Here is a 17,667-nt window from a genome sequence, read left to right as displayed (position 1 = left end):
CACTAACAGAGATGGAGGGGAGAGAGAGGAGGGGGGTCGACTCATTCCACTCCACTGCGTTATTAACACTTTGGTGCCGGGGTCTAGTTTTTGGGGAAGAGCTGCATACGCCATGTATGCCTAACAGGAGACTCGCCATCCGGTTCTCTGGTCGTTGCGTTTGGGCAAAGACCTATTCAGCCAGTACCGGGAACTGAGGCTGGGTTTTTGCACTGAATTAGAGCAATGCCTGGAAATTTCCAGACGGTGCAGCTAATTGGTTAGCTCGAGTTAGTGCACACATGACTCCTAGCTGGCTGGCTGGTTGCTGCAGATTTCTCCCACAGTGAGTGTCAGTTGGACAGACAGACTGGACAGGCAGCTTTTATGACAATCAGGCTTGAATTTGTTAGGTCTGAAGTGCATCAAGGAATCAAAAGATTCAACGTAATGTTTTCTTTAACCTCTAAAAGTGTAAGCCGTCTATAGCCCCTAAGAACACATTGAATAACACATTCATAAATGTCACAACAAAAAAAAAATCATAAGGAATAAGGTTTTGAAGTGTCTTCCCTATATCTAGGATATATAAGAAAGCTCATATAGTTTTTTTGGTACATATATTTAACCCCTTATTTTTGTTGGCACAAAACTACCACCATACTTCCATTCATTTGTATGGGATACCTTCAGATGAGTCCCATGACACTTGTGGGTGTCGTAGAGCAAAACAGAACATCGTGTTCGTTAGAGTCACCCCTTTCCACAGTGGGGTCATATTAGTTTATAGGCCAAAACGTTCGGATGCTACAGACGTTTTCGTGAGATGACCAATTTGTGGGATGTCTTATGGTCTGAGATGCAGCCCATGCAAAAAACAGATCTATCTTAAACTAACGGATTTTGATTGGGATTTTTTTTATTACGTTGCTTAGATTGACTCTTAAAGATCCTTAGAAATATCATATTCTAGATCATAAACATTATGACTTCCTCTATTCTTAATCAGAATCCGCTTGGACTGTATTTGAACCCTCTGTCCCATATTGTAGGTCAGAAAGATTCTCTAGGGGGGTTCATGGCCTTTGCTGAGGCAGATATCTGATGAGACAGACTCAACATGCATGATGATGTCAGAGCCAGATTGACACTCATATTTTAGTTTGTTCATACGCTTCTGTGGTTCTCCAGAGAGGACATGATATACACTGAGTGTGGCTCCATACGGGAAGTGCTTCTTCACCATATACACTGACTGTATTAAACATTAGGAACACCTGCTCTATCCATGACATAGACTGACCAGGTGAATCCAGGTGATAGCTAGGATCCCTTATTGATGTCACCTGTTAAATCCAATTCAATCAGTGTAGATGAAGGGGGAGAGACAGGCTAAATAAGGATTTTTAAGCCTTGAGACAATTGAGACATGGATTGTGTATGCCATTCAGAGGGTGAATTGGCAAGACAAAATATTTAAGTGCCTTTGAACAGGGTATGGTACTAGGTGCCAGGCGCACCAGTTTGAGTGTGTTAAGAACTGCAACACTGCTGGGTTTTTCACACTCAACAGTTTCCTGTGTGTATCAAGAGTGGTCCACCACCCAAAGGACATCTAGCCAACTTGACACAACTGTGGGAATCATTGGAGTCAACGTGGGTCAGCATCCATGTGGAACACTTTCGACACCTTGTAGTGTCTATGCCCCAACGAATTGGGGCTGTTCTAAGGGCAAAAGGGAGGGGAGGGAAGAGAAACGGGGAGTGGGGTAACAACTCAAAATTAGGAAGGTGTTCCTAATGTTTTGTACACTCAGTGTACATACAGGGAGTATGGCCCTCTCCACATGTTCCCTGCAGCTAGCAGCCCATGGACGCTGTTACTGCTGCTGCTCTGACATACGGTACACACAAATGGGCCGAACAGGCATACACGCACATACACACACGCAAACACACACCATTAGGTAACCCTGAATCCGGTATGGCTTATGCAACTATTTTATATAATATTGTATATTACTGCAGAGGGAGACAGAAAGAGAGAGAGAGAGAGAGAGAGGGAGAGAATCTAATGATGTCTGTAAAAAATAAAGAGATAATCATCAAACCCTTACAGTGGAGGGAAAGGGAACAGGAAGCACAATCATTCCTGCCTTTGGATTTGGACACTGTAATATTATCACAATTTTCAGACATAATATATGCATGACCGCCACAGCGTCTTATGCAACAGTTCCCTTTCTGTGTGTGCTCTGGCTCCCCTACTCTAGAAAGGTCTATGTTTAGCGCGGGACTATGGAACAGCCTATTCGTGTCTACAGTTAAATTGCACTTTCCACTCTACTTATTACAGTTACAGACAAAATATGAAAGCGCTAAGGGCAATGGATAATCAGCACAGAAATAGCACTGTCAAAAAATGTGTCATGTGGCAAGCAGAATGCGGTCACATCAGTGTGCAGTGAAAACGCTTCCCCCCTCCATCTCCAAGCATGGAGCGGTTTCCAAATCCTCAAGGCAATCATGTACCTTTCAAACTTCAACAACCCAACTTAAAAGTCAGCCTTTTTTTTGTTACATTTCTTTGGGATTGGGCATTGGTTAGCTTGGTTTTGCACTGTAGCCAGGCAGATTAGAATCTCTCTCACGGCTGCTTATGCCTGCCCCATGGCTTTGAGCCGCACAAATGCACAATCTACTGTGTTTTAACACAACACACATACACTGCACACACACACTCGCACAGAGCAGTGGAATCACTGTTGACGACATACGCTGGGGACTTTGACAGGCAGAGCTACTGTACCTAACTGGAGTGTCTTTCTGTAACACTGATCTGTTGCAGCACATGCACACTGAGACAGGGGCCATGAAACCATGCGTAAAAATCAGGGCTGAAAATCTGCTAACACACACACATACAGATAGAAAAAGTTTCTAAATGTGATTTGGTCCCATAGGCACCCAGTTAACCTCTGTCAGTCTGGACCTCCCTTTTTGGCATTTTAGCTTTTATTGTACAAAACCGAAATAACAGATAAATTAATTTAAATGATTACGTTAAAAGGTTAGAAAAGTTCCAGTCTTGCGTAGATGTTGTATTTCAGACACAGCTGCTGTGCAACCACTGATATGTCAAGACGAGATTAAAACTTGTTCAAAGAACTCTATAGTCCCAAAGGCCTACGTTTTAAATTGTTTATTAAAACATACCTTTATTTAAGACCTTTTGGAATAACTCTCATATTAGATGCTGCATCATCACATTACAGCGCTTCACTAGGCGCTGCTGCGTTTCTATGGCTACAGAAGTAACAAAACCAACACCTGAGTCCCAGAGGTCATCTGTGGTTACACAGACACACACACACACACACACACACACACTCACACTCACTCACTCACTCACTCACTCACTCACTCACTCACTCACTCACTCACTCACTCACTCACTCACTCACTCACTCACTCACCCACCCACCCACCCACCACCTGTGTAGCAGATGCTTGAGAGAAGCCAGAATCACAGGATGGCAAATACACATCCCTGACTGACACTCCTAACAAATGATCTCAGAAAAATTAGGTGTGGAAGGGAGGAGGCGAAGGAGGGGTAGTTCACACACACACTATTATAAATACAGTATGCAAATGCCGGCGTGATGCTTCTGCCGTCTATTATTCATGAGATTCAGAGGGACCCCGTCCTGATGTATAGATAAAACACAGCAGATTATTCTAGTTTCCCAGGGCTCTATCTCCCGTGGATTACCGTGCAGGGCAGAGGCAGTTCCTGTGTCATTGTTACCCTTTTATCTGTCCAGCCTGGCCTGTGTGGCACCACCCCATCACAGATAGAGACAGTGTCAATTAAAACACTTTGACACACTTGACAGAGAGGGGCTGTGTGTCCGGCATTAGCCATCTGGAGTGGGGAACTGGGGGACTCCCCCCTCACACACACACATATACACGCCACTCACCCCCCCCATGTTGTAACATATGTATAATATGTTTTGTGTCTGGCCATGAGTTGTGGTCATGCTCAGAAAACAATTACTAGATATTTTAGTGTCACTTTTCTCTCCTCTTGTGGCCTGCATCCCTTTGTCCCTCATAGTACTGTTTGACCCAATCAGCAATTCACTTCCTGCATCCCAGCGATGTTCATTGGCCAGGAGGGTACACCAGGTTGCAAAAAAAATTGAAATACAAAACTTCAATCTCCGGCAACGAGTTGAAGTAAAGTCATTTCCTATTGGTTCCCAACACTGGAGTCTGCGTACTGCCTAGTTCTTAGCCTCTAGAAAGTAGATGGGAACATACCAATGTGTTTGTGTGAAAGGGGGCGAGTAAAATGATGCCACTAGATTCTTGAAAATTACTAACATGATATATAAACCAGTGAACGGAAAAATATGTTCATATACGTATACAATCGTCCGTATGTTATAACAATGCTGTCTGTGAATTGTAGCGCAGAGAAAGCGCAAACCCATTTTCGATGCGTCATTATTAGAAACGGCTGTCACCCTGGTGTCCGCTTGGAGTGGTATCGCCGAGATGATGTGAACGGTTCCCTAGGCGCCGCCAGTGTTCTTAAAATGAAGATTACTGCTCAGTCCCTGAAGAACGGACTGGATTGTAGAGCTGGTATCTACTTTCAGCTCTGTAGGACTGTTAGATCATTTTATAGGCCTTTGGTACAGTGAAGTTGTAAGTCTGAGCAGTGAAGCCTGGTGCTTTTAGAGAAGAGTTCATCGTATTTATTGTCCGAAGCAGGCATTCAGATCAGCAGAGACTGTCCTATATGAGCTGTCCTATATACAGTACATAGCAGTATCAAATCAGTCAAGTGTTGTATACGTTTTGTCGTTGTTCACCTGTGATCCTTTTTTTTATATCCATTTGGAGAAGGACAAGTGTCATTCGCAAGTGAAGTAAAGACAATGTACAATACAGTTTGGACTACGGAAAAAGAAGACAATGATTGGAGGGACGTGATGATGCCATATTCCACAGAATTAATATTTTACATTGAAATGGACCAACCACCTCCAGGTAGGCCACTAAAACTATTGCATTGTCATTGTGTGGTAAAGTAATGTATCATATTCGCAGATGCGGGGACATTTGTCATATGGATTGAATGGTGAAAACTTTAAGAACGCCTTGCCTGAAAAACCTGCCTGTCTAGATAGCGAGCCTATTAATTTGGGTAACTTCGTTGTTTCATTTTGCAGTAGTTATAACAGATGCGCAAGTAGTGCACAAGCGTCTAGAAATGTGCGTTATAGTTTTCTATTCCATTTGCTGTAACATCGCTACATTGTCAACGTCCAGTCGTTTTGCTACTGTTGCAAGTGCAACGGTGATGACGATCCTTTAGCATCTATTTTTTTTTATAATGTATCAGATGCGTTGTTTAGTTTGTAACAATTTTGTAAAAAAAAAAAATTACGAGTCTATGGGAGTGACATCACATGAACAGCAGATTGATACAGGCTACTGTGTATCCTGCAATAATCCCTTCCGTTTTAATAAACATTTCACGCGCATATGGACATTATTCATTGAATCAATGAACTTTATTTGTCGCTATGATACAAATGGATTAACTCAGTATAGTTATTTAGTCGGCTGCTTATTCATTCGTTTTTCTTTAGTCATTCATTCATTCATTTAGCACGAAGGCCATCACTTTTGTCAGTTTGCTTTGTTCTTTTATAACAGTCTATTCAATATTTATTCATGTCGTTCATACCTAAACTCTACTTTACCGTGTTTTACCATCAATATAATATCCTGGTTCTCCAAAATAGTTTAAGGTGTTCAGTCCAGTGAAGCATAGGTTGTGGGGGAGGGGAAAGAGATCTGAAAAGATTGCGTTACAAGTCAATGAAGTACAACCCTCTGTTTAATCTATATCAACGTTGCTCGAGGCGCAGATGTCATGCATAATATCTGCGCATGATTCTGACCGACTTGTCATATACATTTTTAAATGTATTTTAGTCATTTCTTGGTATTTTGTGCAAGTGTCATTCGACTCCCATCCCCCTTCCCCCTCTTCTTGAATTAATACCGCAGATGTAGGACGCTCAGCGGATGGAGCAGGAGATGCTGTTGAATTGCACTGAATATAATTTGCCGGTAGCTCTTTCTCCCCCCCTGTCCCATGCCCTTGATAGAACGATTTTAGAATATTGGCACCTTCTGAAGTGGACTGTTACACTATCCAGTTCTGCGTGTACAGCAACCCTCTCCATTGTCATCCGGGGCAAATGGGATGATATCTCTTTAGAAAAAGGGGCTTTATGTCGGTGGTGGAGTGAATTGGGGGGGGGGGCATTCTCCTATAGACTATGTGTAGTCCATTTCCATTTATATGTGCTGTCAATGCAATGGCTCTGCGATTCACAAGGGTTTCACGCATTCACTATGAGGTCATACATAGGCTGGGAACCGATAGAGAGACAGTTTTAAGATGGCATTTAGATATATAGGCTCGAGCTGACTATAGTCCAGCTACACTTCTGCAATGCAACTCAACTATAGGCCTACTCTAAAAGACATAGCCTACAGTATAGGCTACAAAGCTACTGTCAAATGAACTAACAAGTGAGTCAGTACCCAGTGGGCAAAATCTGGTTTAAAAGACATCAGTTTTTTTCTAAATGTATTTTTACTAACCAGAATATCATGTATTTTTCTGACCAACATAAAACCAGCTGGTCATAATTGTGACCACTGTATTATGTGCTTTATTATGTACTGATCATAGTTAAGACCTCATCATAACCTGGTAATGACCACCTGACTACAGCTTATTACCTACTGTAAAAAGTATTGCAGAGGAAAAAGTTGTATATTAAAAACATTGTTCATTACATTTATATTTGTTTCCATAGCCACAGCATATTCTTACATTTAACGTTTTTAGCACATCTGCATACAGCAATTGTTTCATAATCCAAGACGTTACATGCATAGAAAGACTGGGACAGAGTATATAAAGGCCCATTTAAAAAAAATTGTATCAATGATTAATTAGTGGTGTAATGTGGTAGATCCTCATCAAGGACTGAGCACAGAAGTCGATCTGGCGCGTAGTGGCCCTCTTGAAGAGTGGTGTGATGTGTCAGCTCTGCAGTGAAAAGAATCAGCGCATTACAACTTTATCAATCTGAGATTTTAAAATAACTACATTCCTGAAGAAACTGTGTGGTCCCAGTTGAAAAAGTTTGTGGCAGTTATAGCTTAGATGTCTTTAAAAAAAGAGCAACTTGCTCATATACATACTTTGCGTCCTCATCCACCCTGACGTCAACGGCATATTTCAGAACTTCAACCTCCTGAGTTTTCTGGCTTTTCATTGCACTTACTGTAAGCTTAAAAAGAGAAGAAAATAAATTAATGATTGGCGTAATGTGGGCATGCAGGACACGACATAACAGTGACGCACAGTAAAATATATTTAACAGTCAGAATCTACAAAAGGTGTCATTGTCTATGCCAAATGTCTCAACTGCTTACATTTACTTACCAATTACAATGGAGGACACGAGTGGTATCAAAGGCATGTTTTCTCCTCTGTCCCTTCATATTGAAGTGGGACATTAACTAAATCTCAAACATTTTAAGAAAGAGGATATCAAAAATTTGACTAGTTGGACAATTTTTTGTACTCATCTCTAAGTGTTAAAGTTTTGCTTAATATTCAAACAACATTTTATAAACACACCACTCCATAATCCTGAGGACGTTGTCCCAGACAGAAGTTCCCAAAATTGAGGACAGCTTGGCAGTCTTAAAAAAAGAAAGGTAAATGCAAAAATCGAGGTATGTATAGAGAGACAATAAAATATTATGTTTTTCTAAAGTTATGTTTGTATGTCATATCATTCCTGCAACAAACATTGTTAGAAATTGGTGTAATTGGAAAATCTCTTTCCTTTCTTCTTTAGCTGGGATGTGGCAGAATAGATCACTGGTAACGCAGTAGGTGGCCAAGGACTGCTGTAGAGGCCATGCATCAGGTCATTGACATGTTTCAGGAACTGTAAAGACAGAGCCAAATCAATATTAACCATTATGATTAGTAACCTAGCTACTACAGAAGGCCTAAGGTCTTCAGTAAGTTAGACTTAGCCTAGCAAGTAAATTGACTATGTTGCCCCTCAGCAATCTGGCAGTTAGGCAGACAGACGGGGAGGGAGAGAGAGAGAGACAGCAAAACATAGGCTATTTACAGGCTGGATAACTACTGTACTCTTTCCCTTTGTTCACTCTTCCATCCTTCCATCCAATCTAGAAGATTCCTACAAAAAAAGAGAATCAAGAATTAAAAAAGACAGTTGAGGTGTAACGTTAGAATGAGTGTTGAGTGGTATATGCAAAATGTATCGTATTGTCAAATACAAAATGCACACAAATACATGGATCCCTGATGAATCAAGAAACATGTTGACATGACAATGTTTTCTAAAGTTGTGATCATCTCTCGCTCTCTCTTACACAAACACAAATTTACTGTCATTAACTAAACAGATATCAAAATGTAAACTTTAGCTAGCTAGCTACAACAGGTAAAAATGAAAACTTACCATGTCCATGGAGGATTAGCCAGAGCGCTAACGTTAGCCAGCTAGCAAAACTTTAGTTGATGTTTTTCTCCCCAACAGACAGCTGCATTACTTACAAAAGTTACAACATGAATGCAGGAGAACAGGGACAACTAATTAGCGGTCAAATCTTTTGGAAGTTTTTTGTGTACATTTCAAGAAACTGTCGTTGTTTTCCAGCTGTGTTGTTGTGTAGCCTACCGGGCATGTGACGGCTCGAGCAAGCAGGCTGCTTGCGCGCAGAGATTTATTTCTGCGTGTGAGGCACAGATTCCAATCCAAGTTTTAGTTGGCCTACCTTCTTATTTAGCTACTGAAATTAAAATTAAATTAGTGCACCATTATGGTAGACCCCTTTCCTGCAGTTAAATGACCAAATTTCCCTCTAGTGGCCTCATGGGTGGAATTGTATTAATATTTTTCATAATTTCATAATTCTTATTTTATTTCTTTGATTTTTTTTTAATGCTGAAAATCTGATGTTTTTATGTCAAACGGTTTTGTTAAATTTCAGTCTTCTGGGATGTATATACACTGTAATATTGGTATGCAAATTCAAAATTGAGGACATTTAAACTCTATATCTGACATGGTACAGGTGTCTTCTTTTTTTAAGCCCATAACCATGTGTGTGAGGTGTATACTTTTGTTTCAAAGTAGATTTGTTTTAAGACTACCAAGAAACACTCTGTGTGACCCTGAGTTAGCCCATTGGAGTAAAAGGTTAATTACGTAAAACAATTAGGGGAAAATATAATTGTAATATTTTCAGGGTTAAATTCAGGTGCAATAATTTGATTAATTATTGATGGAAATAAATGGGATAAAAATAGGGTTTTGTAAATCCTGGTGGATTGCAGTAGAATATTGAACTAAAAGACATACAGTGGCAAGAAAAAGTATATGAACCCTTTGGAAATCCCAGGATTTCTGCATAAATTGGTCTAGATCACAGCAATAGACAAGCACAGTCTGCTTAAACTAATAACACACAAACAATTATACATTTTCATGTCTTTATTGAACACACCGTGTAAACATTCAAAGTGCAGGGTAGGAAAAGTATGTGAACCCTTGGATTTAATAACTGGTTGACCCTACTTTGGCAGCAATAACTTCAACCAAACATTTTCTGTAGTTGCGGATCAGACTTGCACAACGCTCAGGAGGAATTTTGGACCATTCCTCTTTTCAAAACTGTTTCAGTTCAGCAATATTCTTGGGATGTTTGGAGTGAACTGCTTTCTTGAGGTCTTGCCACAGCATTTAAATTGCGTTGAGGTCAGGTCTCTGACTGGGCCACTCCAGAAGGCATATTGTCTTCTGTTGAAGCCATTCTGTTGTTAATTTACTACTATGTTTTGGGTCATTGTCCTGTTGCATCACCCAACTTCTGTTGAGCTTCAATTGGTGGACAGATAGCCTAACATTCTCCTGCAAAATGTCTTGATAACTTGGGAATTCATTTTCTGTTGATGATAGCAAGCTGTCCAGGCCCTGAGGCAGCAAAGCAGCCCCAAACCATGATGATCCCTCCACCATACTTTACAGTTGGGATGAGGTTTTGATGTTGGTGTGCTGTTTTTCTCCACACATAGTGTTGTGTGTTCCTACCAAAAAACTCAACTGTAGTTTCATCTGTCCACAGAATATTTTGCCAGTAGCGCTGTGGAACATCCAGGTGCACTTTTGCAAACATCAGATGTGCAGCAATGTCTTTTTTTGACAGCAGTGGCTTCTTCCGTGGTGCCCTCCCATGAACACCATTCTTGTTTAGTGTTTTACGTATCGCAGACTCGTCAACAGAGATGTTAGCATGTTTCAGAGATGTGTGTAAGTCTTTAACTGACACTCTAGGATTCTTCTTAACCTCACTGAGCAGTTTGCGCTGTGCTCTTGCAGTCATCTTTGCAGGACGGCTACTTCTAGGGAGAGTAGCAACAGTGCTGAACTTTCTCCATTTATAGACAATTTGTCTTACCGTGGACTGATGGACATCAAGGCTTTTAGAGATACTTTTGTAACCCTTTCCAGCTTTAAGCAAGCCAACAATTCTTAATCTTAGGTCTTCTGAGATCTCTTTTGTTGGAGGCATGGTTCACATCAGGCAATGCTTCTTGTGATTAGCAAACTCACATTTTGTGAGTGTTTTTTATAGGGCAAGGCAGCTCAAACCAACATCTCCAATCTCGTCTCATTGATTGGACTCCAGGTTAGCTGACTACTGACTCAAATGAGCTTTTGGAGAAGTCATTAGTCTAGGGGTTCACATACTTTTTCCAACCTACACTGTGAATGTTTAAATTATGTATTCAATATAGACAAGAAAAATACAATAATTTGTGTGTTATTAGTTTAAGCACACTGTTTGCTTATTGTTGTGACTTAGATGAAGATCAGATCAAATTTGATGACCAATTTATGCAGAAATTCAGGTAATTCCAAAGGGTTCACATACTTTTTCTTGACACTGTATAGGCCTAAGTGTTTTGTTAAATTTTGAAAACAAATGTTCTTAGTCATAATAGAACAACAAAATAGCATTCAGTGGAACAGAAGAAAATGCCCTGCTCAATAAACAGTGCAATTACACAGACAAAAGATTAACATTAGAAGCCAACACATGTAGAATGCTACCAGATATCATTAATTAATTAAACATTATTTCATTGCACTGCAGTTTAACTGCATTTTAACGACAGTGACTCTTTGTAAGTATATCCTGTATTATTGTGTATGTTTATCTTACATGCTGGTAACCTGGAACAAATGTTATGGAAGTGAATGTGCACTTTCCAACTTTGCAACTACAAAAAACATTCCCATAGTCTGTAGTAAAATCCAAAGCATTTATAGCATCTGAGATTCTCTAAATTAGGGACCATCTCTGATAGCTATAAGACCGCAGAAACTATCACAAATTTTAGCGTGGTAATGACGTATGACCTGAGGATATGCTGAAATGGACTTTTGGCGGAGCCCATTTAGGCGGAGCCCATAGTATAATAGGATTCTGCAGGACTTGGGAAGAACTCGGCCTGTATGAAGCCCCCCGAGTCCGAGTCCATGCCCAGAGTCTCAAATGGAATAGGCCTGAGCCCAGCATGTTGACTGGGTAACTGTTCAGTAGTTCAATCAGATTTCAACCAAAATAAGATGTATTTTTCAAGATGTAAAAAATACATAATCAGGGTTGGAAATGAAAACCCTCCAAATACGGGTAGATTTTGTAATTGGCGGGTAAGAATGTATATTTTCACAAGCCACGTTGTCGGGTGGTGACACAGAGCATTTAGTGATAATAAAAAAAAAAATCCAAAACCCACATGTAGAAGTTGGTCGAATTTTCAAGAAAATGTACTAAAGTGGAACTTTGTCCTAGTGTTTCTTGGCCAGTTACATCGTTTTGTTCACATGCTAGGTTGTTTTTCAATGATGTTAGTTTAAGTTTGCCGCAACTGTCTGCTGTTAGGAAGACATCTCAGTCAAGATTTTTTTCATCACAGCCAAGCGAGTGCCTAAATTACCACGGTAACGGCCCGTCCCTTAAAGGGCTAGCTGACATTTTTTGTCTCACCTAATGTTTGCACTTGATCGAGCATGGATTGCTACCAAAAACTTTGTTCAGTTGCGAAACTATTTATGTTTTTATTATTTTATCTAAATGATTTATTTTAACATACATTGGTTAAAAGACGCAGGTCACTAATTAAATTAATCAATATACTCTAATACTTCATACTCCGAATACATTTCTTGTTTTTGAAACATTAGAAAGCATACTTTTCGTTTTTTGTTGTAATTTTTCTTTAATTATTAAGAAAAAAAATTGGGCTGGTAAAAAATGTGAGTGGCTGGTAGATTTTTTTTAATCTACCACAGTGGCTGGTGGACCAAAAAGTTAATTTCCCACCCTGGACATCATGAAAAAGACATTTTAATCTAGTTGTGATCTGGTTATATGATGTTCCAACCAGAAAAAAATGTCTTTATCATGTTGTATGCACACTGGGTAGGCTCTCCATCTATGAAAAGATAACAGTAATACTACCATGCATGTATAATGGTGATAGTAGCGCTGTGCATCTTTTGTATATAAACCCAGATGTATGAGCCAGTTGGCAAACAACCAAAATGTCACACTAATCATGTTGCCAGATCTGTTTCAAAACAACAATGTCTAAACGTGCCCTGGTGTTGGAAAAGTAATCGCCATCTCCTCCTGTGATTAATCTGTCAATGGTTGATGTTTGTGTTTTATGTGTGTTGGTGCTGTTACAGAGTGACAACAACCAACATCAGTTGTATTATATGATCACCTATGTTAGCAAGCTTGTTCCATTGAGCCAGGGATTGTCAGTGGAGACAGTGAATGAAACAAACAGTAGCTTTGTATAAACAATAGGTTTCAATGGGAAAGATGCACTGTGTTGTGTGTTTGGCTTCTGTGTAACATCTCCTTGGGCTATCGGAAAGGACCCTAGCTGTGTTACCGCAGGCAGGCGGTAGGTGTATAGAGTGGCGTATAGCGGCAGTATGTCTAGGGGAGGTGGAAGAAAATAGCCCCGCTCTTCTTCTCTACTCCTCCTCTTCTCTCTCCAGGGGGTATGAGCTCACCAGTGTGTGATCAGACCGCATATTCATCTTATCTTCCACTCAATGCCAGCTCACAGCTCGGGCTCGGCCCCTACAGAACACATACGCAATGTTTTTGGTTGCCTGTCTGGGCTTTTCTCTCTTCTTATGTACTCCTGTTTTTAGATGTTATTTCGGCATGGGATTTACTTTGTGGGATCCTAGGGGTCTCAACCCTGGGCCCAGCAGAGAAAGAGAAATAGAGAGGAGGCAAGAGAGACACCGTGGGGGTGGAGGAAGAGAGCGACAGAGAAGGGATGAGCGTTGTGCAGATGTTCATTAATATATTTCTTACAGTGGAATTGAAATGTGAGAGGCTCTGTGACAGTTAGGATGTAACGCCGGGGGCCAGCTCCGTGTGTGTGTGTGTGTGTGTCTTTGTGTCCGTTGCCGTGGGTGATTAGCACAGGTGGAGTGCTGCCCCAGGGGAGGGCTGACCTCGGTTCCCAACGGCAACACGACTACTCCCCTCCCATTGTGTGTGTGTGTGTGTGTGTGTGTGTGTAAGGTGCAGTAATGGGGTGTGAGTTTGCAGGGCAGCACTAGAATTGGGTAGCTTCTTCATTGAATGGAAAATCACCAGTACATTTCTGTCCCCTGCTGCTAGAATGATGCTATATGGGGCAATGACATAAGTCACTTACAGTAGTGAGGCACGACAGACTGACTGACTGACTGACTGACTGACTGACTGAGTTGGTTGTGTTGATTCTTCCTCTGCGCATTAAAACACACTTTCTCTTCCGTAAGGAGTACAGTCCAACTATTATCTTACTCTTTATTCTCTGTCTCTCTCTTCGGCCATGTCTAAACTTGACAGTTCATTCAGCTTTAGTATTCTGATCCTAGATTTCTGATCATGGAATTCCGAACGTGTCATGCATCAACACCTACATTTAAATGTAGATATTGTGTCAACAGTGTGTCTGGATTCCCCTTATCCCGCACTCTATTCAATTGCCAGTATGCATTCTACAAACGGTGGAATAGGCTAAATATAATAATAACAACACAACAACTGATGGCGGTAGCTAACTACTGTAGCTAACTAGCCAGCTAACTTCTGTAGCTAGCCAGCAAGCGACGTTAAAGGGACTGAAAACGGGTTAGCATAACTCAAGCCCCCCCCCAAAAAAAATCCTTCGAAATACTAGCTAGCTGGCTAACATTTATGAGGCCAGCAAACACGTTCCTCACACGCTAGGAACGTATTTCCTCCAACGTTATAATGAAAAAGGTGCCTCTCGGACCCAAAACGCACATTTTCTGGAGACTTGTGGGAGGAGTACTGATGTCGTCTGCCACTGTATGCGCTTTCGGTAGCCTGGTTGCTTTCAGAAATCGGCACCCAATGCATCCCTGACCACATCCTGAAGTGGTCAGCCAGATCTGAACACAATCAGACCACAAAGCGACTTTTGTGCGTCTCGACCCATCTTCGTATTCTGATAGCAGAAGCTGCATGCAAGTGTCAAGTGTAGACACAACCTTTCTCTCTCATTCTGTCTGTCGTGGAGAGATGTAAGCAGAGCTAAGGATTCATAATGTGTCTAAGCATAAAAGGCAACTTGCCCTCTCTTCCCAATCCCCCCTCTCTTTTTCTCTCTCTCTTTCTGCCTCCTATTATATTCTGAGATTCACGTTGGACACATGTTAGGCTGGTAAGAGCCCCAGAACACATACATCTGTTAAGTATAAACATTTTTCTCCCATCTCTCTCCCTCCCAAATCTCTTTCTTTCTTTCACTCTATTCTCCTTCTGTTTCTCTGACTCTGTTTCGCTCTCCCTTTCTCTCCTCACATGTATAAATAGTACTAGAGTTCGAAGTGTTCAGCTTGGTCAGGGCTGACTTGTGGAAACTGGGCTGGGAGCAGAATATGCCTGTCTTTTCCCATTCAGACACAGCTTTGGCCATAGGGTGTGTGTGTGGGGGTGGGGGCGTTTTATGAAATTGGGATCCTTAACTTTAGGAAAAATCCCAAACCGATCACAAAACATTATTTTCCGCGTTTTGGCCGAACTGGATGATAGGCTATAAAGGTCTGTGGAAAGTTGTGTAATTTAAATAAAACAAGAGAGGAAGAGGTGAACTTTAGGTGAATTTGTGAGGCATGCAAGACAGATTAGCAAGATGCGCACCATGTTTTTTTCTGCCTGCGCTCTCCTCTCTCTCCCTCGGTCTGGCTCGCCTGGGGGCGTATTCATTACACCGATTATGATGCAAAACGTTTGTTAAACGGAAGCAAATGGAATGAAACGGGGAGGGACCTACCTGAATTTGTCCAATAGAAATGTTCCATTTCGCAACTGTTTGGACTAATGATTACACCCCTGCTCTTTCTCTTCGCTAACGATGTTAGTGTATTCAGTCTTCGTTCTGTTGCGTGTAGAATATCCTAGCCTATTCATTGATGGTAGGTCCTGCTTTTCTAAAGTTCCGAGACATTGCAAGCCAAGAAATTGCGAGATGCTGCATTCCATTGCGAGATACAGGCCTAGAAAACAGTTCGGACTGTCTGCCTGGTGGCCGACCTGCCTGTACTGTGCCCCTTCCTTCTCTCTCCGTCCCTCGCTAGCTCGCTATGAAAGATGGATTTCCAAAAATACTGAATCTTAGGAATCGATTCCTAGCAGAATCGAATCTTAGCACTCGATTCGGTGACGGTAGTCAACGTGCAAAGAGTCGAGGAATCAATTACTTTGGAATCAACGCTCTACCACTACGTCATCGTCGTTAACTGTTGGAAAAATGGCAAGCGACGTCCTGTATGGAAATACTTTGCGAGGTGTAATTGAGGTTCAGTAATAGTACATTTTAGTCATTTAGCAGACGCTCTTATCCAGAGCGACTTACAGTAGTGAATGCATACATTTCATACATTTTTTTCTCCAGACTGGTCCCCCATGGGAATCAAACCCACAACCCTGGCGTTGCAAACACCATGCTCTACCAACTGAGCCACACGGGACCGTAGTACAGGTGCAATGCTTAACCATTTGAAAGGGAACATTTTATGCATCTTTCTTATAGTTTTAATGGAAAAAAGAGCTGTTTAAACTTTTTTTAAATGGTCCATTTGTCACATCCCGTGTTTGTGTGTGTAAGAGAGTGTAGTGTGTCTGGTTTAGTGAGGCTTTACACGCTCTGTGTGCTCTTTCTCTTCCTGAACCTCTCTCATTCTCCCTGACCCTCTCTCTCTTTCTCTCCCTGACCCTCTCTCTTTTTCTCTCTTTCTCTTCCTCAACATGTCCCTGACATAATTTATATACTCTGAGGGTGTAACTCTCTCTCTCTCTCTCTGTCTCTCTTGCGCTCTCTTTCTCTCTCTGCTGCCCCCCCCTCTCAGGGTCCACCCCTATCCCCCTGCTGTGCTCTTATTGGCTAAATCAAGTCTCCATTCAGAGATTAGCTAGCTGTCTGATTTTAGGATCAGGGCTTGTTTCGCAGCGCCAGTCTGACAGAGGAGGAAAGAGAGCTAGAACAGAGAGAGAGAGAGAGGAGAGGGACTGACTGACAGACACACAGAGAAAGGGAAAGGAAGAGACAGCTGACAGGACTAATGCAGCTCACACAGACCCCACCAGAGGAAGAAGGTAAGACCCAGCACCAGCTTTCTTTCCTTTTTTCTTCTTTCTTTCTTTCTTTCTTTCTTTCTTTCTTTCTTTCTTTCTTTTTTTCTCTCAGTCCTCCTCCCCTTTCTTTCTTTTCTTGTCAGTTGGCCCGTGTCCCTTTTGTGCGTTTGTGCTTCCGTCTGTGGGTCCGTGTGTGTGTGTGTGAGTGTGAAGCAAAGTGCCGACTGCGACTGGACAGGACTGGAATGAGGGCTTATGTGTGTGTGACAGGATTGAGGGGCCCGGGGGTAGGCTGGCAGGCCGGCCGTGTGGACTGAGTCTGCAGGACTACATGTGTTGAACAGCTTAAAAGACAGACTGATGTATACACTGTGTGTGTGTGTGTTCATTCCTGAGGGTCTTTGTCCCTCTGTGGGAGGTGTGTGCGTGTGTGTGTGTGTGTGGAAAAGACCCTCTGCTCCGCTTACACACTCTGGGGCTTACGCCCTCCCCAAAAAATAAATAATGAAGTTTTTATTGGATTGTACTCTGTTCTGCTACTTTTATTCCATTCTGTAACTTTGCACAACGGTGCAAATGTTTGTTTATTTTACTTTTTTACTTGTCAATTATGATTTGACTTATTTATGGTTTTACTTAAAGTTCTCAGACAGTCATCTACATCTCACCGAGGTGTGTGTGTGAAGGGTTGCTGTGGGGCGGCAGTGTTAATACCACTCTGCTGGCGCCCGACACACTCTGGTTAACATGCTCCTGCTTCTGAACCAAACAGCTGCCACACACCACACACGTGCACACGCGCACGCACACACACACACACACACACACACACACACACACACACACACACAC

General features: G+C 41.7%; 1 protein-coding gene and 1 long non-coding RNA gene across 5 annotated transcripts in view; one reads left to right on the top strand and one right to left on the bottom strand.

Annotated features, from left to right (window-relative positions):
- Positions 1-17,667, top strand: part of LOC106584012 (phosphatidylinositol 3-kinase regulatory subunit gamma) — a 327,133-nt gene that overhangs the window by 278,945 nt on the left and 30,521 nt on the right. Inside the window, exon 1 of one of the 3 annotated variants that reach the window (XM_014168763.2) lies at positions 4,577-5,043. The exons of 1 other annotated variant lie outside the window; for it this stretch is intronic. In XM_014168763.2, coding sequence (XP_014024238.1) covers positions 4,932-5,043 — 112 coding nt within the window. In that variant the 5' untranslated portion in view covers positions 4,577-4,931. Of the gene's footprint in view, positions 1-4,576; positions 5,044-16,653; positions 16,837-17,667 lie in introns of those variants that run through there. One more of the 3 variants, XM_014168766.2, reaches the window with a different exon arrangement.
- LOC106584013 (uncharacterized) lies at positions 6,724-9,552 on the bottom strand. Of its 2 annotated transcripts, XR_001323673.2 has the most exons (6): positions 8,808-9,552; positions 8,589-8,678; positions 8,235-8,303; positions 7,727-8,042; positions 7,285-7,373; positions 6,724-7,129 (listed from the first exon to the last, which is right to left on the bottom strand). It is a non-coding gene; the product is annotated as an uncharacterized lncRNA (long non-coding RNA). The 2 variants fall into 2 exon arrangements; XR_001323672.2 differs by having other exon boundaries at positions 8,589-9,552.

The sequence above is a fragment of the Salmo salar genome, chromosome ssa23 (assembly GCF_905237065.1).
Source record: "Salmo salar chromosome ssa23, Ssal_v3.1, whole genome shotgun sequence".
Lineage (NCBI taxonomy): Eukaryota > Metazoa > Chordata > Actinopteri > Salmoniformes > Salmonidae > Salmo > Salmo salar.
The sequence above is the reverse complement of the archived record's forward strand: the minus strand, read 5'-3'. Positions and strand labels throughout refer to the sequence as shown.